Below are 24,836 nucleotides of genomic sequence, written 5' to 3'. Positions count from 1 at the left end.
AAGTTAGAGTACACCTAAGTCCTTAGAAACAAAACTTTTGGTTAAAGTAGAGTTTAAATCAAAATTTTAGCTGATGTTCTTACTTTTTAAATGATCATAAATTGTAAGTAATATGGTTAATTGAAGTGCTTCAGGAACACCATACCATCCTTCAAGAAAAACACTACACATTGCACCCTCTGGTTTACAATAATTGGTAATAACATCAACATAAATAAATTATCATATATGATAAATGGCATTGTCCTGATTGTCCCACCAAGTTTACATATATTGATAATGATAATTGAGAAAGCATGGATAACTTTATTTCTGGTAAAACTTAATAGTTTAGGGTTTTACCAACCAACACGATTGTGTATTTGTGTTACCGAACATGGGTTATTTAATTTGGTACCCGTTTTCTCATATCAGATAACGGGTGTTCAAGTTGCAATAGGGCATGTACGCATCCTCATTCCTATTTCTTTTTTGACAAGCAACCAAAACAGCAACACAAATTGCCAATCCAAACACAGCAACCCCCCACAAGGAGATCAGTTCTTTTAATTCGTCATGAATCTGCAGCATAGGAAAATTACAAAAATAAAAAAAACTATAGACTACAAAACCATATATAATATCAAAAAGAATATGATCATTGAAACTCACGTTACAACCAAATTAGTTCCTTGAAAAAATGTGTGATGAATAAAGGTAGAAATCTTACTTGAACTGGTTCATTGAGACCCAAAGAAGAGTCCGCAACAAGAATATAGAAGTGCCCCATAACTCCAGTGTGGCTCTTTTTATTGCTGTAATTGGACTCCACGGTTAAAGCTTCACCTTTAAGTATTCTCGCAGAACCTGGTTCAGGATAACATGTGGACCTTCCTACAATGTAACCTTCTTCATCTCCTGCACTCGTTCCTTGCCCGTATATAGGGTCAGACGAGCAAATGACTCGTCCATTCTAAAAAAAAATTAAGTTTTTTTCGCTTAAAAATGTAGTCTAGACACTTAATGATACAAATGTAGATTTGAAAACTGAAATATTTTACTTTACCTCCCCATAAAGAGCAGAACCTATTCCACCACAATGCTGGTGAGCAACAGCATAAACGACATCACCATCAATAGGGAGAATCACACTTGACCTCCTGGTGTTCGTAAAGTCATTAGTAGCAACTCCATTGGTAGATTTTTCAATGTCATACTCGATCTGTACGTCAACAGTTTAATCATCAATCAAAATAACACAAAGTTTCAAAATGTTACCAAAAAGATGATCAATATTGATAAGTTTTATGACAAGAGAAGATAAACATTTTACTTACAAAGATAACAAAATATTAGTAAATGTTACTAGAAAAAGTGTTGAATCTTTATGAGTGTCCTAATATGGAAAACATAAACAACAAATACTTCAAAAAAAATTACTCACTATGTGTTAAATCTCATAAGTTTGTTGATAGTTTAAAGTGAACTTATAATATTAAGTATCATGATCTAAGTGTCATTTTATATTGTAAAATATGTTTTAGGGTCAAAGCTGTACATTATATTATGTAATGGTTAAATTGTTTTTTTAACAGCAAATGTTACAAACCAATAATTCTTAAATACTAATTGTCTAGGTTTGAAGGTTTGAACATGAGACCTCCCCTTTAAGAGGCGCGTGACTCTAACAAGTGGACTACCCTACATTGGCGTAAGGATTAAATTGTAATTAGGAGTCTTTAGGGTGTGTCGGTATTTTACCAAAGCGTTGTGACGTTTCGGGTCAAGTTGGCCTATTTTGGTGAGTAGAACATAGACATGCTTTTCTTAAATAAAAATAACTTACAAGGCAATCATGGATTCCTGTGTACTCCCAACTATCAGTGACATCTAATATAAAGATTTGAACAGGTACTATAGAGTCACTCCAATCAACCCACTTAATGGTGTACTTCAAGTAAAGGTTTCTTTCAGTACTTTCAAGCCCACTATTCACTTTGCATTGTGTTCCATCATAGCAACAATTTACTCCTCCTAAATAATTTGGTTTCAATGGTTGGCCATATTCATCTTCTGTCACATTGTACAAGTCACATCTGTATTTCCATGAAAAGAAATAGTAACATCAAAACTATATATATTAAGTAATTTAACATGCAACAAAATCTATATCAAAATTAATACCTGCATTCAGTACATCCCATTGCATCTACGGCACCCCGAGTGTCAATTGCATGGATGTTAAACATCCAGTTTTCTTCATATCCTGCGGGAACTTTGAGCGGATTACCAACTTCGATTCCATAAGGATCAGGAACATCAGTGGATGTTTTTCGTGTTTCGGATCCTAATCCAAAAAACTGTGGAAGACCAGAATCGCATATTCCAGCATTCCCGGCAACAATGAAATCTGATTGGAGGAATCCGAGATTAACATTGTACTTTATATTCTTAACACCCTTACGATTGTAGTATCTTAGTGCAATCCAGTGGTGGAGATAAGTTTCTTGAAGAGAAACAGGACTTCCTGCTTCATCAACAACTTCAGCATTGAAACTTTTGATAGCAATATGACCTTTTGGGAACTCGATGTCATAATAGTATTTGTTTGAAACTGAACCCGGATATAGGGTTATTTTAGGTGATAAATACACCATGGATTTTAACCCATTTTCAAGAGCTTCAGAATTTAGAACACCTATTGCCAATAAAACAATAGCTAACGAGAAAGCTAGACTTTTGCCGCGTGACATCGTTGATCCCCAGCCTCAGTTAATCTGTAGAAATATAAAATTTTAATCCACTTTTTTTCTAGCCAAATAAGATTACATGTTTTGTATTGCATATATATTAGAGTTCCACACACACATGCATGCATGCACAAATATATTTATATAAGGATTAAGGGTATGCTATGCCTACACCCCAAACGGCCCCTAACTTTCAAACGGTCGTTAAAAGGTAAGGGAGGACTACAGTGGCGGATCTAGGATTCTGACCAGGCGGTAACGTTTTATAAATATGCGGTAACGAAATCGAAAAAACGTCAAATTTTTTCAAAATTTACACTAAAAACGTCAAAAATTTTCCGACCAAGCGGTAGCGGAGGCTACCCCTTGTTCCTCTTTACATCCGCCCCTGGAGGACTACGACGCAAGCCCTAAGTGTCATACGGCCGTTTGGTGCAGCCTCAAACAGCCGTTTAATGACGATGTGGGGTTAGAAAGCAAAAGGTGTGAGTATAACATAACATGCCCCATAAATAAAGGAGTTCAATATTTTCTTTGAAATGTCAACGCTTTTGCTTATATTTTTCAAACTTCTGTCTTATTCTCCAAATAGATATACAAACAGCAGATTATAAGAATATCCTGCAGATTAAAAAAAAAGTAATAAATAAATAAATTAAAAAACTAAAGTATTTCACCACTTCTTGAATAAACCATACATTCATGCACCGTGTAAGAAAGATCTATCTTTACGTATTGATATCTTTTCCTTTTTTCACAGGATATCTAAAATAGTTTAAGAGCTTTGGAGTGATCATGATCCTTTGATAGTAACTGATTAAAGAATAATATTTCAAAGTACCAAAACTTTACATAAATCAAGAACAAAAAAAAAAAAAACATATTGCAATGTGAGTTTCTGAACTTCACTACCTGAATTCAAATATTTTCGAGACTACTGAATGGTTAGTAAAAGTCGGGTATTTAACGAGTTGAAGATCGACAAGGTGTACTGTGTCTATTGAAGAGCGACTGTTGTACTGGGTACCAATGAAGAGCAACATTAGTGGTCGAAATTCCAACGATATTTACATGTCGTAGCTCGCATTGAAGACGGAAGGGGCGGCTCTTTGGTATAACATAAGAGGAAATTAAAAGCTGTTGCAAGTTGAGGAGATACAGATGAACTTAATTGGTCCTTGTGATCGACCGGTGTACTGCCTACCATTGAAGAGAGACTGTTGTACTTTGTACAATTGAAGAGCGACATTAGCAGTCCAAATCCCAACCATATTCAGATTTCATATATACATCGCATTGAAGGTGGCAGGGGCGGCTCTTGGTTAAGAAACAACAAGTTTCTTCAATGTAGAATAGATTGTTTTGAAAAATCACAATTTAAGTATTAGGGTTATTAATTAAACTAGTTGATTTTCCGTCCGCGCGTTGCGGCGGGGACCCAATGACTGCAAAACGCGTGTCAGTAACAGCAAGCAGATACCGAATATCAAAACATAAATAAAAATGTCGTAAAAAGGATAGTCACTCCGTCCTAAAAAAAGTGATTTTAAATAACCTAATATATATGGATGAGCTCGGTACGGATAACGGCAACGAAAGTACCGGTCCAGAAAATCATCGAAATTAGGTACCGGCACCGAAAATGTTCGGTACAATACGGTATGGTATTTGAAGGTAAAATTCAATAAATACAGGTATGGTGCTAGACCGGTGTCGAACCGAAAGTAACGATTCTGAAAATACCAAAAGGTGGGTACCAAATCGGTACCGAAAATGATTTGGTATAGTAAATTTGGTACCGATACGATACCGGTTTGATTACAGAATTTGATACGATTGCTCATCAATAATCTAAATATCCAAGTTAATTTTATATGCTACAATGCATTCATTACAGAAGAAGACAAAAAATAAAGCAAAATAAGCTGTTGTGTATATATAACCTCATTCAAACGAAATACAGTTTACTTACTCTGTGTATGAAAAATAATCTAAACGGTGCAATTACTTGCATTACTACGTTGCTACAGGATTTGATGAGCTCGGTACCAACCGGTACCGAAATCCCCAAAAGTGAGTACCGGTACCGAATATATCTGGTACGGTACCGGTCGGTACTGGTACGGCACCGGTATTTGAGGGTAAAAACCGATGAATACCGGTGCCGAACCGGTACCGAAAATACACCCGGTTTAGTAAATTTAATACCGTTACCGATACCCGATACCATTTATTCAATTCTAGTTTTCTTATTGTTCATTCCATTCTGTTTTTAATATATATATATATATAGTAAGGTTAACATACAAAAAGCATTATCATACATCACGTAGGAGACAATGGTAACCGTTGGATCAGGGGTATAATCACGCATGGGACCACATAATCACACATGGGACCACATAATCACGCATGGGACCACATAATCACGCATGGACTATAATCACGCACGTTCTATGATAATAACGCACGTTATATTTTTTGTCATTTATGTTAATGTAGGTTAAGCCTTGAAGTACATTATACTTTCTATATATATATATATATATATATATATATATATATATATATATATATATATATATATATATATATATATATATATATATATAATTACTGTTCATTCCATTCAGTTTTTAATATATAGATAAATTATAATAAATATTTATGTGTAAAAAATAGAATGTTTTATTATTATTTTTTTGAATGGCAAATATTAAAATACTTTGATTGTCTAGGTTTGAATCCAAGACCTCTCCTTTAAAAATCAGGTGCCTCTACAAAATAGGTTAGCCCCACATCAACTGAATGTTTTATCATTAACTATTAGGAAAGCCTCATGATATAATGTAGTGGACAATTCACTACAACACGCACGTAAAATCTACAAATGTGTAAATCATGTGGACATATATGTTCTATTGATAACCTACACATACGTAAGTAAAAGTTTGAAAATGAAAAAAAAAAACAAATTGGAGTTAAATAATCCCAACTTTCTCAATTTTACCGATAATAATCTTAACTCAGTTATTTGTCGATAATAATCTGAACTAACCCGTTTTTTGGCCGATAATAGTCTGCGTTAAAAATACCTTTACGGAGTTAAGGTTTTTTCGAATTATAAACCAATATTTTAGAGCTTTTGATTAGAACGAGGATACGAGTTGATTGATGTAAAATATACCTCGAAATACTGCCGTAAACGACGAAAATGATGCTTAAATTCGGGTGTTTAAACTTCTAATTAACAAAAATCGAGCCGTTTTGAGCACGTTTAGAGGTAAGTTTTACACAATCAACTTGTATCCTCGTTCTGATCACAATCCCTAAAATACGCACGTAGAATCTACAAATGTGTAAATCATGTGGACATATATGTTCTATGGATAACCTACACATACGTAAGTAAAAGTTTGAAAATGAAAAAAAAAAGGCAAATTGGAATTAAATAATCCCAACTGTCTCAATTTTACAGATAATAATCTTAACTCAGTTATTTGCCGATAATAATATTGACCCACTTTTGGCCGATAATAGTCTGCGTTACAAATAGCTTAACGGAGTTAAGGTTTTTTCGAATTATAAACCGATATTTTAGAGCTTTTGATTAGAACGAGTATACGAGTTGATTGATGTAAAATATACCTCGAAATACTGCCCTAAACGACGAAAACGATGCTTAAATTCGGGTGTTTAAACTTCCAATTAACAAAAATCGAGCCGTTTTGAGCACCGTTTCGAGGTAAGTTTTAAATAATCAACTTGTATCCTCGTTCTGATCACAATCCCTAAAATATCGGTTTGTAATTCGGGAAAAAAAACTTAACTCCATTAACCTATTTTTAACGGCGGACTATTATCGGTCAAAAGTGGACCAATTCGGATTATTATCGGCAAATAACTGAGTTAGGATTATTATCAACCAAATTGAGAAAGTTGAGATTATTTAAATCCAATTTAAAAAAAAAACATACAAACAAGTTAAATAGTTTAATGTTGTACTAGCCCAGTTGGTTCCCATGTGGTTGGTTGGGCCGGTTTCCTCCTTGGGAGGTTGTCGGTTCGACTGCCGGCTGCGGGCTTTGGTGCGGGGACGTCCCAATGATGGATCGTATCCTACCGAGGCATGGTGCGGTCCTAAGAGCACACCCGGTTTTACGCAGTTGTTACCCCAGCGAGTCTCTCGTGTGGGGGCAGTATGGTTTCTGGGGGGATCAGCTTGCGCGGGGGCCGGGGCTCGATAGAACATTGTGTCCCCAACTGCGGGGTTGACGGGACAATGACAGCTAAGTCATGTACATAGAAAGTCACTCTCCAAAAAAAGGGATAACCAACATATGCGTAAATAAACGTTTTAAAATGAAAAAAAAAAACATACAAACAAGTTAAATGGTTTACTTTTTTACGTAACATTGCCAATTGTTTACCTTTTTACGTAACATTGCCAATTGTATGCATGAAATTAAGAAAATAAAAATATGAACCAACAATAGAACAAACCAAACGATTTAGGGGTTTTTTTCTCATAATAATTTCTATTGGTTTGTACTTATTATTTGTTTAAGATAAGAAAACAATAATCAGTTTATTGCCAATTGTTTAAGATAAGAAAACAATAATCAGTTTATTAGAAGCCAAAAATATGTACCTTGCTGAAAATTAGATTTCAAGCTACATTAAACACTTTAAAGGCTAAAAACTAACAGAATTTATTTGAGAATATTGCCATATTGCATTTAAGAAATTGAGCGTCTTAAACATTTTGGCTAATAGAACTGATTTGAGTATATATTGCCATATTTGCATTTATGAAATTGAGCGTCTTAAACATTTTGGCTAAAAAGTTCAAGGTGATTCAATGACCACATGTGGAGTTTTCATGTCCTTTTGAGTTCTAACCTCGTCACAATATCGATCAATACGATGATTATATGTATGCATGTATTACATGATTAAAAACTTAAAACAAATTATGTGTGGATACCATAAAATAAACTAACTACTCATAAGAAACCAATATATACATAGACACGGGAAATATACTAATATATACATACACAGAGGAAGGATCCACTAAAAAGTGGATTTTACCTAAGTAGCCTAAGAAGGATTGTGATGATGACATGTGGCATTCCTAAAAAGTAGGAATCAAGGGCATTTTGGTCCTTATAAATAGGAGTGAAAATGACATGTGGCACCTATTTTGTTTCTTTTAAAATACAAAAAAATCTAGTACAAAAAAATCTAACACAAAAAATCTAGTACAAAAAAATATAGCACAAAAAATGTAGTACAAAAAATATAGTAAAAAATTTGGGAAATTGGCCTGTAATAATCCCACCTAGACCTTATTGGCCATTAATAATCCCACCTCAGAATATTCCCACCACCAGTCCCACCTTTCACCTATTTTCCCTACAATGGTCCCCCGTTAAAAAATCTTAACGGAGTTAAGCTTTTTTCCAAATTACAAACGGATTTTTTAGGGCTTTTGATTAGAACGACGATACGAGTCCATTGATGTAAAACTTGTCTCGAAACGGTGCTCCAAACGATGAAAACGACGCTTCAATTCGGGTGTTTAAATTTCCAATTAACCAAAATCAAGTCACTTGGAGCACCATTTTGAAGTAAGTTTTACATCAATGGACTCGTATCATTGTTCTGATCAGAGGCCCTAAAAAATTTGTTTGCAATTTGGAAAAAAGCTTAACTCCGTTAAGTTTTTTTAACGGGGGACCAGTGTAGGAAAAATAGGTGAAAGGTGGGACTAGTGGGGGGAATATTCTGAGGTGGGATTATTAATGGCCAATAAGGTCTAGGTGGGATTATTACAGGCCAATTCCCCTAAAAAAATGTAGTACAAAAAATATAGTACAAAAAATTGTACTACAAAAAATATAGCACAAAAAAATCTAGTACAAAAAATGTAGCACAAAAAAAATTAGCAAAAAAATGTAGTACAAAAAAATCCAGTACAAAAAATTAAGAAAAAGAAAACTTAAGATAAAAAAATCTAGCACAAAAAATTTAGTACAAAAATATAGTACAAAAATCCAGCACAAAAAAATGTTATACAACATATAAATACAACACATTTTAGTGGGTTTTTTTAGTCTTCATATTTTATATAGCAATATGGTACTCAAATTAAAGATAAAAAGACGCTCGATTTTATGGTGAAATTTTTATGAAAAAATAAGGTCGTATAAAAAAGTTATGAACGTTTAAAAAATGGGAGTGAAATATGCATGTGTCTTGCATGTGGAGAGAGAAAGTCCATAAATAGGATTTTCCCAAGATACCCTTGCACTCCTCCTTTCTCCTACACTTTCATCTTAGCCATTAATTTGAAAAATGAATGGCTAAGATTCATTCTCATCCTACTTAGGCAAAATAAACTTTTTATTTGATCTTACCCCTACATACATAAACGGGAAATATACTTATATATACATACACAAAGTACACAAAATACCCACAACATAAATCAAACACACACACACACACATCGTACACAAAATACACACAACATAAATCAAACACACACACACATCGTATGTTGGGTTCGTAGGCTTTAGGGTAACAGACCCTAATTAGGGTTAGTCGGCCCTAGTTATTAGGCCCGCTTAGTTAACTTGTTGACCAAGTAGAAAACCCTAATATTGTTCTATAAATACCTATGATTTAATTGTAGTCTGTGTCATTCTGAAAACAGTTGTGAGCATCTAATAAAAGTGAAACACTAGTTGCAACCCGTGGACGTAGGTCACTTTGACCGAACCATGTAAATTCTCATGTTCTTTATTTTCTGCTAGTGTGTGTTTCTTCCGCTTCCGCTCGAGCATACTCTGATCTGATGCCTTAACAAGTGGTATCAGAGCCATATGTTCAGTTAAACACAAGGTTCACACGGTTATCGCAGGAGAGGGAGAGAGCTGGACGAGAGATCTTGATCTGTTGTTGTTGTCGTCGTCGCTGACTTTTGACGGCCCGTACCTATGGGTAAAACCTCGTAGCCGATAGCCAAACCTATTGCCGACGGCCCAGCCGACGGCTTAGCCGGTTTTCTCGTTTTTCTTCGTTGTCTTCGATCCCAACCCCCGTAGCTCCATTCCAAAGCCTCGTAAGCTTCCTAAATGCACCCCAAACCTACCAAGAGTTTTGTGAGGTGCGGGTAGGGATGTAACTCGTATGTGGGCATGTATGGAGACGAAATATGTATGTAGGTATGCATGTATGGGATCTAATTGTGTGCATGTGGCTATTACTTGTATGTATGAATGTATTAGGATGTAGAACACATGTAGATGGATGGAACTTGTATGTATGTATGTATGCGTATAGATGGAACTTGTGTGTATATATAAATATGGCATTTAAATGCAAATATGTGGATGTGACTAGTATGTACACATGTATATAGGGGAAATTCATTTGAGAAGAATCTTCTTAAAAGAAGAAAAAATGAGTTAATCAAGACCCTATATTTTTTTGATCAATGGTTGTGAATCAAAACATCTTTTTGTCCACTTTTAATTAATGCTTTAATTACTAAGGGTAATATAGACATTTTGGTTTAGAATATTAATAAATATTTTAAAGAGTTACTCAAGTCTTTTTAATGCAACCATAAATTCCTCCTTCATCATCATTAATGTATTATGTATTGGCTCCTACACAAATTTTATTAAAAGTGACAAAATTATTTAAAAATTTGTGTCCTACACATATTTTATTATGAGTTGCAAAATTATTAAAAGTGTTCGAGTCCTACACATTATGTATCCTACACCAAAATATTGTTTTAATGGTGTAGGAAACGTTGAAAATGTAAGATCATGTGCATAAGTGTTTTTATTGTGTAAGGTGCACAACCATTTTATAAGATATGCTCATTAAATGATTAGAGTTTATTAAATTGAATAGCAAAAATAAATGATAGACTTATTAAATGATTTGTGCAAATGACCTTTCTATCCTTTATTCTTTTTATTCTTATTTTTTATTTCTTCTCATTTGAACTCTCCACTGTATATATGGGATTTAAATGTAGTACGTAGATGGGAGTTGTATATGTATGAGATTCATATGTATGCTATCATAGGGAACTTGAATGATGGGACTTGTATGTGTGTATGTGTATGGGATTCATATGTATGCTCGTGGAGGGGACTTAAATGCAGGGGCGGCCCAATTGGTGAAATGTAAAGATTTTTTTTCTTCTTCATTATATGTGTTAGATACTTTTAAGAAAATATTAAGATATCCCTATGTCTAAAAAAAAATTGGGATACCCCTAAACTTTTCTTTTAGATCCGCCATTAATTAAATGTTAGTAGGTATGTATGTATGTATGGAATTGCTTATATGTATGTAGAGTAGAATTGTATGTAAGTATAATTTAGGATTATATGTACGAAGGCATTTTAAATGCTATTAACCATTTTACCATGAGAATGGAAATAAAAGTGTAGGCGTATAAAGAGCAGGTTTTGGAAGGCTGAATTTTATAGTTCAGCGATTGTATCCGAGAATGTAAACGAATGGATCCACACCGATAGATGGAATCAGACATTGTCGTTTGATTTCATTAGAAGTTATTTATACGTAGTTTATGCAATATATTATGTCCTTTAATTTTCTAATGATATGGGTGTATGGTGATCGCAGGTTATCCAGGTCTTCCATGTGATGTGCAGAACGATTCAGGATTGAGTCAAAGCATGGATTGTACGGGATTGGTCATGTAGTAGTATAAACATGTGTCATTTTAAACATAATGAGCAAAAGTGAAGATTGTAATGCTCATAAATAGGCCTGTAAATCAACCGAACAAACACGAACATAGGCATGTTCGTGTTTACTCATTTAACTTTAACTGAACATGAACACGAACATATAATCGAACACATTTTTTGTTCATGTTCGTTCATTAAGAAATCAGGCATATTCGTGTTCGTTTATGTTCATTCGTTTAAAGCCTAAACGAACAGTTCACGAACATAAATAAAAAAGAAATAATAACTAAACATATTTGAATAAACATAAACAAACATATATTAACATGATTGAACAACCATAAACGAACACAAATGAACGGAATTGAACAAATATAAACAAACACAATTTAACATTAGTGAGCACAAACAACCAAGTATACTATATTACAGTTCATCCGAAAACACATCTAAATTAGGGTTCACGGATACTAAAATTAAGTAGTTTTTTATATAAATATTAGAGTTAATTGCCATTTTAATCCCTGTGGTTTGGGCCATTTTGCCAATTTAGTCCAAAGGTTTCATTTTTAACATCTGGATCCAAAAAGGTTTCATCGTTGCCATTTTGGTCCAACTGACTTAACTCCATCCATATCTGTTAAAGCTGCCAAGGGCATTTTTGTCATTTCCTTTTGGTCCAACTGACTTAACTCCATCCATATCTGACAAAAATGCCCTTGGCAGCTTTAACAGATATGGATGGAGTTAAGTCAGTTGGACCAAAATGGCAACGATGAAACCTTTTTGGATCCAGATGTTAAAAATGAAACCTTTGGACTAAACTGGCAAAATGGCCCAAACCACAGGGACTAAAATGGCAATTTACTCTAAATATTAAGTAAGTGATCGGTTACGATCTAAGAAAAAATTTAAAAATTTCATTTTTTATTACTAGAAAACTCAATTAAGGGTGGGAGTTGGCTACAAAGTGGGTTTTTCCTAGAAAATGTAGGAGGCGTTTTAGTGATGATATGTGTCATCTCTAATATTTTAATGAAAGGGTATAATTGTAACTGATTAAACGGCAAAGATAATTACGGATAATTAATTGAGATTTTTATGGAAACCCATATTTCTTATACTCACAATTGATTCAGTTGCGTACACCACATTAATAACATATTTCATCTCACATTCATATCATCTTTCATCCGAATCCAAAGTCTCAAACATAAAACACATTAATTGTTTCTTGACGTTGTGTTTTATCAGTTCCTGAGTTCTTCGCATCGTGTTATATCACTTTTACAACAAAACACACACCTTAAACATAAAACACACCAGTGGCTGAATAATACAATATAAAATACACCAAACATCTATAACACATTTTTGGTTCTCTTTACCCATCATGTTGTGTTTTATCAGTTTCTGGTTTCTTCACATTGTGTTATATTTGCATCCTTGATTTTAGGAGATTTTGGTTATTTTTTAGTATCGAAGATGATAAATGAGAAAGCGAGAAGTTTGCGAGATTGAAGGAGTGGTTTATGGAATGACGGTTACTTGCCTTTTTTTAAAACACGTCAAAGGACTTTTTTGTCCTTCATCAATCAAATCATTCATTATTTAAAATATAAATATTACTAAAATGCCATCAAGATGGTCTAAACCATAAAAAACACTCATCCATTGGTCCAAATCACTTCCTACACTTTGTAGGAAAACACACTTTGTAGAGGTACCTTACCCTACTAATTAGTTATATTTTATATAAGTATTTAGAAAACCTAATATTTCTATAAATATAACTATTTATGTATTTACTAAAATTTAAACGAACGTAAATAAACAAACATTCACGAACATAAATGAACGAACACAAGGTGTGCTCATGTTCGTTCATTTAATTAACGAACAAAATTTTTTGTTCGTGTTCGTTCGTTTGTTAAATAAACGAACATAAACGAACTTCCTGCCGAACAAGTTTACGAACATTTCATGAACGTTTTATTCATTTACAGGCCTACTGATAAGTAAGTTTGTTAAACGGTATTCAAGTATCATAGAACGTTTGGTAAGCGAAAAATTGTATGGTTTATATTTCCGTTGTGTGTTTTTCAGTTAAAACAATTTAGGATGTTACAAAAAGTTATATGAGAAAATACAAAATATGTTTAAAAGTAATTGTAATAATAAAATAATAAAAAATAAATATTAAAACTTACTTATTTTTTCCCTTAAAACAGAACATGGTAAAGACTTTTGCTGAAATATGAAATTGAAAATTTGGAAATAAATTACCTATATATTAAAAATCCAACAGAATGAATAATAACATCTATATATTAAAATTACCTATATATTAAAAATCCAACAGAATGAATACTAACATCTATATATTAAAAGGGGAAAGTGAATATGGGGCTGTTTCACATCTAATGTTAGATGTGAAACCATACAAAACTACGTAGTTTTGTTAAAATCCCTTCTTATTCCTTTAAATATACCCAAATTATTATTCTAAATCTTTTTTTATTTGGGAACCTATCATTAGCAAATTCGTCAGAAGTGTTAATTCTTCTCTAAAATCCAATCCAAATAGAATCGACTCACAACTAATATAGATTGATTTCACCGATTCAAACATCTTTCTTTTAATCTTATTCAATTAACAACCTTCAACTAAATATCTGTTGATTATAACCAATCCAATCGCTCTATATTTTTAACCCTTTTGCATTAACATCAATTAGATTTGTTCCAAAATCCATCTTGTTAAGTATTTCATGTATGAACAGAAGTTAAAATTTAATATTTCAAATCCGTCAATTGATATTCAAGCAAGTAATTTTAGAAAATTTGAATAAGAACAATCATTTTACAGATTCAAGCTATAACTTCCATGATTGACAAATCAGATGAGAAATTCAAAATTAATTGTTTTGAATTGATGTAAAACTAGGATCTGAGAAAAGAAACTAACGGTGATGAACAGGAAGAAGATGCAAAATTGAAATAACAATTGGAATTTGGATGTTCGAAATTAGTGGAAATAAAAAAGGGGAGATGTAATCGAAGCATGCCTACTTGACCGATTGTAATTGCAGATTGAGGAATAAGATTTGCTTGCAAGTATGGGAAAGTGATTTGCTTGGTGGTTCGACGATGGTACGGAGATGAAATAAGAATAAAAATAATAAAATAAGTTTATAATGGATTTTAATCAAAACGACGTAGTTTTGATGGTTTCGCATCTAACCTTAGATGTGAAACAGCCACATATTCACTTTTTCCATTTTAAAAATAGAATCTATAATTTACTAAACCGGGTGTATTTTTGGTACCGATTCGGTAGTGGTATTCACCAGTTTTTACCTTTAAATACCAGTGACGTACCAGTACCGACCGGTACCGAACCGTACCATACCAGGTATATTCGGTACCGGTACCTACTTTTGGGGATTTCGATAACGGAGGTATATTCGGTACCGGTACCCACTTTTAGGGATTTCGGTAACGGTATTTTCGGTACCGGTTAGTATCGAGCTCATCAAATCCTGTAGCAACGTAGCAATGCAAGTAATTGCACCATTTAGATTACTTTGCATACATACAGTAAGTAAACTGTATTTCGTTTGAACGAGGTTTTATATACACAACTTATTTTGCTTTTTTTTTTTTTGTCTTTTTATGTAATGAATAAATTGTAGCATGTAAAATTAACTTGGATATTTAGATTATTGATGAGCAAGTCGTATCAAATCCTGTAATCAAACTGGTATCGTATCGGTACCAAATTTACAACACCAAATCATTCTCGGTACCAATTTGGTACCCACCTTTTGGCGTTTTCAGAATCCTTACTTTCGGTTCGACACCGGTCTAGCACTATACATGTATTTATTGATTTTTACCGTCAAATACCATACCGTATTGTACCGAGCATTTTCGGTGTCGGTACCTAATTTCGATGATTTTTCGGATCGGTACTTTCGGTGCCGTTACCTGTACCGAGCCCATCCCTATTTTAACGTGATAGCACCGTAATAACTGAACTGAAAACAATCGAATTTCCAACGTGTAGGACGTGTGGGTCCTATTATTATATATTTGGTTATTTAAAATCGTTTTTTAGGACAAAGTGATTATCCTTACCACATAATTTTTATTTATGTTTTGATATTCGGGATCTGCTTGCCGTTGCTGACACATGTTTTGCAGTTAATGGGTCCCTGCCGCAACGCACGGACGGAAAATCAACTAGTTTAGTGAATATGTAAGAAATTTTAAATTTAATAATAGGTCAATCAAATTTAATTCACTATTCATCCTATTTTGCAAATTTTATATAGTAAATTTTATATAGTAAATTTTATAATATAAAGTAAATAAATAAACAAATATCATCTATATATATCTCATGTCAATCAAATCAGGCCGGGTCATTCGTGTTACCAAACATTTTATATGTGATCGTGTTAAGTAGGTCGTATAGTATAAATTGTTTATTACACATGATCATTGTTTGTTAATCATGTTCATATTCCTGTGTGACACCTATATTAATCTTTGAGTTAAATGCCATTTTAGTCTATGTGGTTTCGGCCATTTTGCCAATTTAGTCCAAAGGTTTCATTTTTAACTTGTGGGTCCAAAAAGGTTTCACAGTTGCCATTTTAGTCCACTTGGTTAACTTCATCTATTTTTTCTGTTAACGAGAAGGCTAATTTGGTCATTTTGTATGTAATTCTGTTAGCTAAAAGGGCAATTCAGCCATATAAAATGACCGAATTGGCCTTCTCATTAACAGAAAAATGGATGAAGTTAACCCAGTGGACTAAAATGGCAACTGTGAAATCTTTTTGGATCCACAGGTTAAAAATGAAACATTTGGACTAAACTGTCAAAATGACCCAAACCATAGGGACTAAAATGGCATTTAACTCTTAATCTTTTTTTAATGGCTAATGTAGGGATGAGATTTTTTACCGAAATACCGGTACCATACCGGTACTGTACCGATACCGTACCGTACCGATCATAAATGGTACCGGTATCGGTAATAGATTTTTCAAAATTCGGTATCGGTACCGGTATTTTTCGGTAAATACCGGTATTAATACCGAATTTAATAAAGACTTTATGTATTTTGCTATTATCTTAGATCCCACTATGAAGTTATATTTTTTTGAACATTGTTTTACAAAAACCAATATCAAATTTCTTTTTTTTTAGTTATTTTTAATCAATTATGATGATTTTTTAGACATGTTGGAATTTGGATGTTAAAAGTCGAACCCATGGATGCTTACCTTTTGATTTTTTTGACTACTTAATATGTTTACCCTTTGTTTACATTCCTCTATATATTACTTTAGTTTAATTAATAATGGATGGATTGGTTGCATATGAAATTTTTCTAGGTAAAACAATGGATTACACCAAAGCGGTACCAATACGGTAAAGTACCGAAATACCGATACCGGTACCGAATATATAAATACGGTTCGATAATTGGTATCCACATTTCCTCAATTACAGTAACGGTATTTATGATAACGGTACCGGTATCGTACCGATCTCATCCCTAGGCTAATATTACTCACTTTATACTAATAATTAATTATTTCCTCTTGTATGGGTTTGAACCGATCTTTCTCATAAGACCAATGAACTACCCACCATAATTCAAATTCAAAATTTCATAAAAACCTATAACTAGCCATGATCGAATTGTTTTAAAAACATTTAATTGATAAACTTATATACAAGACGTTTTAATTAAATTTGGCAACCATTTTTAAAATTCATAACTAATAAACTTTATATTTATATTTATTGACAAATATGATATTTTTTTTAAAATGTTAACGGTGTGCCCAGAGGCCCATCAACGTCCACATGAATAAAATTTAAAAATACCATCTTCGATTGCAAATCATACACCTGTCCATCTAGACTCTAGAGCCCATTTTTGGCACGCCTTCAGCCAATCTACAGTCTCCTCCACTATCAAAGACGGGCCCAAGACTTTTCTCTATCGGGCTCGTTTTTCAATGCTTGAATGTCTAACGTGATCTCCGAAAGTTTGGTTTGGATCGTATCAGGTCACATAGATGATGATAAGTTGTCATTGTAACCGACAAAACTAAAAGCTACAATGAAGTTTTGACGTAATTATGATCACGAAAATGTCATACATTACCTAATAACCATTTTAAAAAATATCTTAAGTACTTAATCGAATTCGATAAACCATTTTTTTACTACACTTTGATTTTCAATCGAAAAGTATATTGATTGATGTTTTTCTAAGTAAACTTAAAAAACTTCAGGTTGTGATTCAAAACTCTCGGGTCGGTGGAAAACTCGAAAACTGCAATAGACCAGTGTTTTCAGATCCTGATCGATTGGACCGGAAACCGGAGGTTGAATCGACGTTACATAGAGAAATAAAAAACTACGGGATCATTGACCCCACTGCCACCCTTATCTAGTTATCTGTCTTCCTGTCGTTATTGACTTATTGTGAATCATTGATGCTACATTATCTTTTCTTTTTCAACAAAACAAAACAAAGTCAAAGTTCTCCACCATTTTTTTTTTCTTTTTCAAACCCTGACTTTTATAAACCACTGGGCAGTCTCACTAATCTCCATAAGATTGGCTTCACTGCTTCAGGTCGTTATTTCTGGGTAAGTTCAACAAGGCTTTGTTATTTTAGTTTATCATAACATGAATAATTTAAGGGTTTTGTTGTTTTTTTTTTTTTTTTTTTGCTGGATATTATTATTGTAACACTTTCAGTTTGTATCTGGGTTTGAAAAAATAAACTTTTAGTTTTAGATACAAACAAAAACATGCCATCTTATTCTTGGTGGTATCTATCTGTACTACAAGAATCTTTAGCTGTTATTGTACAACCAAAATAAATAAATTTTGTTGGGTGATGTATTAACAAACACCGTCCATACTGGCCATATGTAAGGCTGGCAAATCGTGTCTTATCGGGTTTAACAGGTCTCTAACGATGCGTATAACACAAGTATTAAATATGAATACAACTCGTTTAACTACTTGATATCTCATGTCTATAACACAGTTTTATGTTTTATGTACCAAGAAAAAGAAATGATGGATCCGAACCTCATAATTTTATTTATTTTTAGAAAAGTAAAAAATCAAATTGTGTACTTTTTCAGCAAACAGGTCTAATCGTGTTTATACAGATATCTATTGCCAGCCGCCCATATGATACCGTAGCAGCCATAATTAGCGAAACTGGTCATATGGACCATATGACTTTGTCAGTCAAGCACATTATATGAGCCATGTGATTTGGCAAAGACCATCTCGTACACGCCTTCATAGTTCATACGACCCATATGACCATTTTTTATCTTGTCACATCACCCATATGATATCATACGAGCCATTACAGACACCGTCCATCATTTCTTTGTCTGTCAAGCACATTATATGAGCCATGTGATTTGGCAAAGACCATCTCATATGCGCCTTCATAGTTCATATGACCCATATGACCATTTTTTATCTTGTCACGTCACCCATATGATATCATACGGCCCGTATGATATGTCAGTGATGTCTGCATAGTGTGTTAATGGTGTTTCAATAGAGATGGTCATTTTGTTTGCAGAGTAATTCAAGTGAAAGGTTAATGGTGTCCCTTGGAACTCAAGGTGTGGTGTTCTTATTAGCCATCGTGTCATTGGCAACGTGTGCTCAATATTCCGAAGCTCGTGTAAAACCTGAAAACGGGGTGAAATCAATGGTGTATTTATCACCTAAGATAACGCTACATCCGGGTTCAGTTTCAAACAAAACCTACTATGATATCGAGTTCCCAAAAGGTCATATTGCGGTTAAAAGTTTCAACGCTGAAGTTGTTGATGAAGCAGGGAACCCTGTTTCTCTTCAACAAACTTATGTCCACCACTGGGTTGCGGTAAGATACTACCAACGCACGGGCGTTAAAGATGATCGAATTATTGCCGGGAATGCTGGATTATGCGATCATGGCCGTTCCCAGTTCTTTGGAATGGGATCTGAAACGCGAAAAACATCGACGTATGTTCCTGATCCATACGGGATTGAAGTGGGTAACCCACTTAACGTTCCAGCTGGATACGAAGAGAAATGGATGTTTGATATCCACGCGATCGACACTCGGGGTGCAGTAGATGCAATTGGATGTAATGAGTGCAGATGTGATTTATATAATGTGACTAAGGATAAAGATGGTCTGCCGTTGAGACCAAATTATGTGGGCGGGTTGCACTGTTGCTATGATGGAACACAATGCAAAGTGAAAAATGGGTTTAAAAGCGTTGAAAGAAACGTTTACTTTAAGTATACGGTTAAGTGGGTTGATTGGAGTGACTCCGTAGTTCCTGTTAAAGTCTTTATATTCGATGTTACTGATACTTGGCAAGACACAGGAATCCATAATTGTCTTGTAAGTTAGCGAAACACAACGCCTTTTTAGTAAAATTTTGAATGTTTTTGTTAACTCGGTTGAAACTAATTAACTAAACTTTTAAACCTTATAGTTCGAGTACGATGTTGAAAAATCTGCGACTAATAACTACACCAACGTCAGAAAGTCAAGTGTGAGTTTTCCGACGGCTGGTGATGTCATTTATGGTTTTGCACAGCAGTACATTGGCGGAATCGGTTCTGCGCTTTATGGGGAGGTAGACATATGTCTCTTTAATAATTTTGTTTCTAAAGATACATTTTAAAGCAAGTAAAAACTATGGTGTTTGTTCAGGATGGAAGCGTTATTTGCGCGTCTAAACCTATATATGGGAAAGGAAAAGATATAGGAGATGAAGCTGGGTACATTGTAGGAATGTCCACTTGTTATCCTAAACCGGGGTCTGTGAAGATAGCTAAAGGCGAAACTGTAACTTTGGAGTCTTATTACAGCAGTAAAAAGAGGCATACCGGAGTTTTGGGGCTCTTCTATATTCTTGTTGCAGAGTCGTCTTAGAAACTTGTTTGGTCCGGCTTAAGTAAGATTTCCGCCCTTCGTTCGTTTGCCATATTATCAATAGATTGATTCGGTTTCATTGCATACTTGAAAACGTAAATGACTTGCGTCTCAGTTTTGAAGTCTAGTGTGTTTGGTTGTATACGTACATGTACTCACGTAGATTACGTTAAGAATGATGATTTTGTAATATTTGTTTTGAGGTTCTTACAGTTCGAGATTGGTTTTCTACTTGCTGTACTTGTTACCCTTCCCTTTTTTCATGGTATTTTCTATTTTGTGCACATTAATTAGGGCTGCTAAACGGGTCATGTTTGCGGGTAGGCAGGTCTAACCCGACACGGACACAAAAGAATTTACACAAACCTGAAAATCGTCAAACTCTTGAAACTGAACATGACCCGTGTTTACTTCGGGAACTTTTATTAATAATATTTTATCAGCCAGAGGTTTATTAGCGTACGAAACACCTTGAGATTGATTTACCATCAATTGTATGGGTACCAAAAATATGATCAAAGCTGCAATCCCATTTTAAAAGGTAACACAGCAGGAGCGCAAATTGCTTCAGTGAGCTCATGATTGAGAAGACTTAGGTGCTGTTTGTTTTTTCAGAGGTAAAAGGTCTGCAGTCTGCGGACCACATCTGCAGGCATCTGCAGGAGAAGAGGTGTACCAAATGTCTGCAGTCTGCAGGGAGAAGAGGGTTTGTTTTTAACACACACAACAGTTCTCTCTCTTTGCCTTGAACTTTCTCTCTCTACAAACTCTCTCTCTCTCTCTCTCTACAATCTGTCACCACCACCGCCTCTCTCTCTACGGTCTCTCTCTCTCTCACCAATCTCTCTCTCTCTCTACGGTCTCTTTCTCTCACCGATCTCTCTCTCTCTCTCTCACCGATCTCTCTCTGTACGGTCTCTCTCTCTCACCGATCTCTCTCTCTCACCGATCTCTCTCTGTACGGTCTCTCTCTCTCACCGATCTCTCTCTCTCTCTACGGTCTCTCTCTCACCGATCTGGGTTTTGTTTTAGTTGATGGGTTTGGTGGTGGTGGGTTTTGACGATGGTGGTGGTGGAGGTGGTAGCTGAGATGTGGTGGTGGAGGTGGTGGCGGAGATGTGGTGGCAGGTGGAGGTGGTGGCGGAGGTGGTGTTGGAGGTGGAGGTGGTGTCGGCAGGTGGAGGTGGTGTCGGAGGTGGTGTCTGCAGGTGGAGGTGGAGGTGGTGGCGGAGGTGGAGGTGGTGTCGGAGGTGGAGGTGGAGCTAAGGTTTTGGAACAGATGGATGTTTTGAAGAGGGAGAGAGAGAAGAGGTTGGCAGAGGTTTGAAGATATGGGGAAGGATCTGCTTGGGGAAGAGGTGAGGCAGAGGTAAAAGCTCTGCAGATTTTCAAGAAAACAAACAAGCTGCAGGACCTTTATGTCTGCGCGCGTCTGCGTGACGCAGACATAAGTGTTCAGAAGAGCTTTTGGCCAGAAAATAAACACCACCTTAGTGGCACGAGAAATGTATGCATTTTACTTGATGTTCTTGATTATTTATTTTTGTTATATTTCATTTAATTTATAAAATCTGACGTCAGCGGATTTATGACGTAGCATTACGACAACAACAATTAATTGACGCAATAGTGATCAAGTTTCTGTAACAAGAAAAAGATGGGAGTTGGACTTCTGGAGGATGGCCTCAAAACAATATAATTCTGTTTTTGAAGCTTTCTTTTGTCAAAAGAATGCAATAAAAACATGTAACCCTTAAATATACAAACAGAATAAAAAGATACATCTTGCTTTGATTATATTACTTTAAACTTGCTTAAAAATGGGTACATGCTTGATCATATAAATTTTCTGGATGACAAACAGATTATACAGAATTAAATGAGATATCGAACAATCGGAACCTACAAAACTGAAATCAGATTTGCACACTTGTTTCTGGCAAAACTTCTAGAAAGTGTTGTTGAGGTAGAAGTACAAGCCAGCAAGTGCGACAACTCCAACCGCAATTGCAATTGGCAATGCTTTCCTGAAAGAAAGAAAACAAAGTTTAAAAACAAATAAACAAGTGCCGTTATTCGGGTGTTTATGTTTAAAAAGTTTACCCGACGGCTTCATCTCTCTGGAGTTCAGCTTTTCGGGCCTTTCTAACATCTGTTGAATTAGCATTTTTGGTCACAGCAGGTGTGTATTCCCTGAACCTTCTTTTTGGGGCACCACAAACTACAACATATATGTGAGTGATCAAACCTCTATTTATAACTAAGAAGTGTTTATATCGGTCTCGTGGTTCTTTACTTTGGTTTGTATTCAATGTCCCTCTATATATGTATCATAGTTGTTAATGGCGAATAGCGATAAGGTACCTATATGCTACATAGCGGATTGCGATAAATAGCGGGCGTTATTTTATAAATAGCGATACACTAGAAAAAAGTTTGAAAAAAATATATGTATATTATATCAAAATAACCTGGCGCTATTTTACATGTATATTTAATAAAAATCTAAAATCCAGCTATTTTATAGCTATGTTTAATCGTTATTTATATTTAAAACTAAAAAGAAACTAAAATCCCGCTATTTATGGCTACATACCCTGTAGTGACCTTCGACCTATACGCTACGCTATTCGTTATAGCGACCGCCATTGACAACTATTAACTATGATATGTATATGGTTTTTAATATACATCAATTTTGAGTCAAAACTTCTAAATGAATTCCATGTAACAATTTATTTAACAAGAGTTAACTGCCATTTTCGTCCCTGTGGTTTGGTGGAAAATGCCACTTCAGTCCAAAAAAAATGCGCCAGATCCGTCCTGAACATTTTTAAAACGTGTCACTTCAGTCCAAAAAGATAACGCCTCGCGCCAGTTCCGTCCTCAACGTTTTTTACGGGCGTTATCTTTTTGGACTGAAGTGGCACGTTTCAAAAATGTTGATGACGGAACTGGCGCAAAACTTTTTTTTTTTTTGGACTGAAGTGGCATTTTCCACCAAACGATAGGGACGAAAATGACAGTTAACTCATTTAACAATTATCATCTAAGTTAGATTTAAAAAATTAAAAAAAAAAAAAAAACTAGCAGAGAATAATTAAACTTTAATCCACAGAGTTTGTGCATATATTCTTCATGTTTTTACTTGATAACTTCAAAACATCCAAGCATCCCAAAAAAATTAGAGTATACATCAAAGTGAACACCAATAATTCTGAATACTAATTTTAATTCTAGTAAACTAGAAAAAAGGAAAAAAAAAATACTAGATATTCATACCTGGGCAGAAGTATTTATCAGGAAGCTTCTCAAATGGAGTTTTATCATTATAAATGTACCTACACCAATCCAAAAAAAACACACACACACAAAATTCACCACAAAATGCAATCAAACAAGCAACATATATAACAGTAACATTTAACAGCAATCGGCATAATTACCCGCAGTCGCGGCAAATGTAAGCTTGTTTAGAAGCAGCCCGCATAGCAAACTTGGGTGCAGTTGAAGGCCGGTGACGTGGAAGCAATAGTTGAAGGGATGGTGAGAGAGAGTATGATGACTGCAGAGGTAGGAGTTTGACTGGGCGGCGTAGGCCCACATTGGTGCCGATCGCCGGAGATGTGGCGGTGGTTGGTGGCCTGAGTGGCGTTTGGAGAGCCATGTTTTGTTGGATGAAAAAGAGATAACTGAAGGAAGGAAGGAAGAGATAGATTGGTTGGTTGTATAGATGTTTGGTGGGGAAGCGTGGATGCCATACTCCCCACACAATTGAATGCACTAAACTTTTTGCTTTTTTGGTTTTGTGTTTTTTTTTTTTTTTTTTTTTTTGTGTTTTTTTTTGTGTTTTCTGAAGGTTTCTTGAATCTTGAATGTATTTTTTGAGGAAAAAGATAGGTTTAAAAACAAGTTGGTTATTCTTTTGTCTTTATGTATCGAGCCAGAGATTTGGGTATGATACGCGATCGATGGCTTGAAAAGACGCTTAGCTCGTTGAAGGGTTGATGATCGATGAACTTGTCTCGCCACTTGGCTTGTATTAGCAAAGGTTTTATAGGCAATTTTCCTTGTAATGCGTGTAGTAGCGGTTATAAGTTATAATCGAGTTTATAACTGATATTTTGATGTTTATATTTTTGTAATTGATTGATTTTTGTTACCGGAAAGCTCACTGGGCCCACTACCTAGCTAGGGGTGTGCAATAACTTAACCGAAAACCAGTGAAACCGAACCGAAATTAACCGAATTAACCGACAACCGGTTATCGGGGTTTTGTTTGTACCCTCAATTAACCAAAATTAACCAAATCGAATAATTCATATTTTCATATATGTCTAGTTTTTTTTTATTTTCCATACC

The 24,836-nt window shown here is 34.8% G+C and overlaps 3 protein-coding genes across 3 annotated transcripts; 1 reads left to right on the top strand and 2 right to left on the bottom strand.

Moving 5' to 3' along the window:
* Positions 1-200: 200 nt before the first annotated feature.
* Positions 201-3,760, bottom strand: LOC110879966. The gene is made up of 6 exons (XM_022128518.2): positions 3,642-3,760; positions 2,164-2,756; positions 1,826-2,075; positions 1,046-1,201; positions 710-952; positions 201-561 (listed from the first exon to the last, which is right to left on the bottom strand). Exons 2-6 carry the CDS (start codon positions 2,730-2,732, stop codon positions 406-408), a joined length of 1,374 nt encoding a protein of 457 aa, XP_021984210.1. The 5' UTR covers positions 2,733-2,756; positions 3,642-3,760; the 3' UTR covers positions 201-405.
* Positions 3,761-18,030: 14,270 nt separating this feature from the next.
* Positions 18,031-20,705, top strand: LOC110879967. Its single transcript, XM_022128520.2, has 4 exons — positions 18,031-18,153; positions 19,119-19,937; positions 20,032-20,175; positions 20,253-20,705. The coding sequence occupies exons 2-4, from the start codon at positions 19,140-19,142 to the stop codon at positions 20,472-20,474; spliced, it is 1,164 nt and encodes a 387-aa protein (XP_021984212.2). The 5' UTR covers positions 18,031-18,153; positions 19,119-19,139; the 3' UTR covers positions 20,475-20,705.
* A 1,537-nt stretch (positions 20,706-22,242) lies between these two features.
* Positions 22,243-24,253, bottom strand: LOC110879968. Its single transcript, XM_022128521.2, has 4 exons — positions 23,921-24,253; positions 23,757-23,815; positions 22,578-22,695; positions 22,243-22,501 (listed from the first exon to the last, which is right to left on the bottom strand). The coding sequence occupies exons 1-4, from the start codon at positions 24,139-24,141 to the stop codon at positions 22,423-22,425; spliced, it is 477 nt and encodes a 158-aa protein (XP_021984213.1). The 5' UTR covers positions 24,142-24,253; the 3' UTR covers positions 22,243-22,422.
* Between the last annotated feature and the right edge of the window lie 583 nt (positions 24,254-24,836).

The sequence above is a fragment of the Helianthus annuus genome, chromosome 9 (genome assembly GCF_002127325.2).
Source record: "Helianthus annuus cultivar XRQ/B chromosome 9, HanXRQr2.0-SUNRISE, whole genome shotgun sequence".
Classification (NCBI taxonomy): domain Eukaryota; kingdom Viridiplantae; phylum Streptophyta; class Magnoliopsida; order Asterales; family Asteraceae; genus Helianthus; species Helianthus annuus.
Note: the sequence above shows the minus strand (reverse complement) of the source record. Positions and strands in the feature narration are given on the sequence as shown.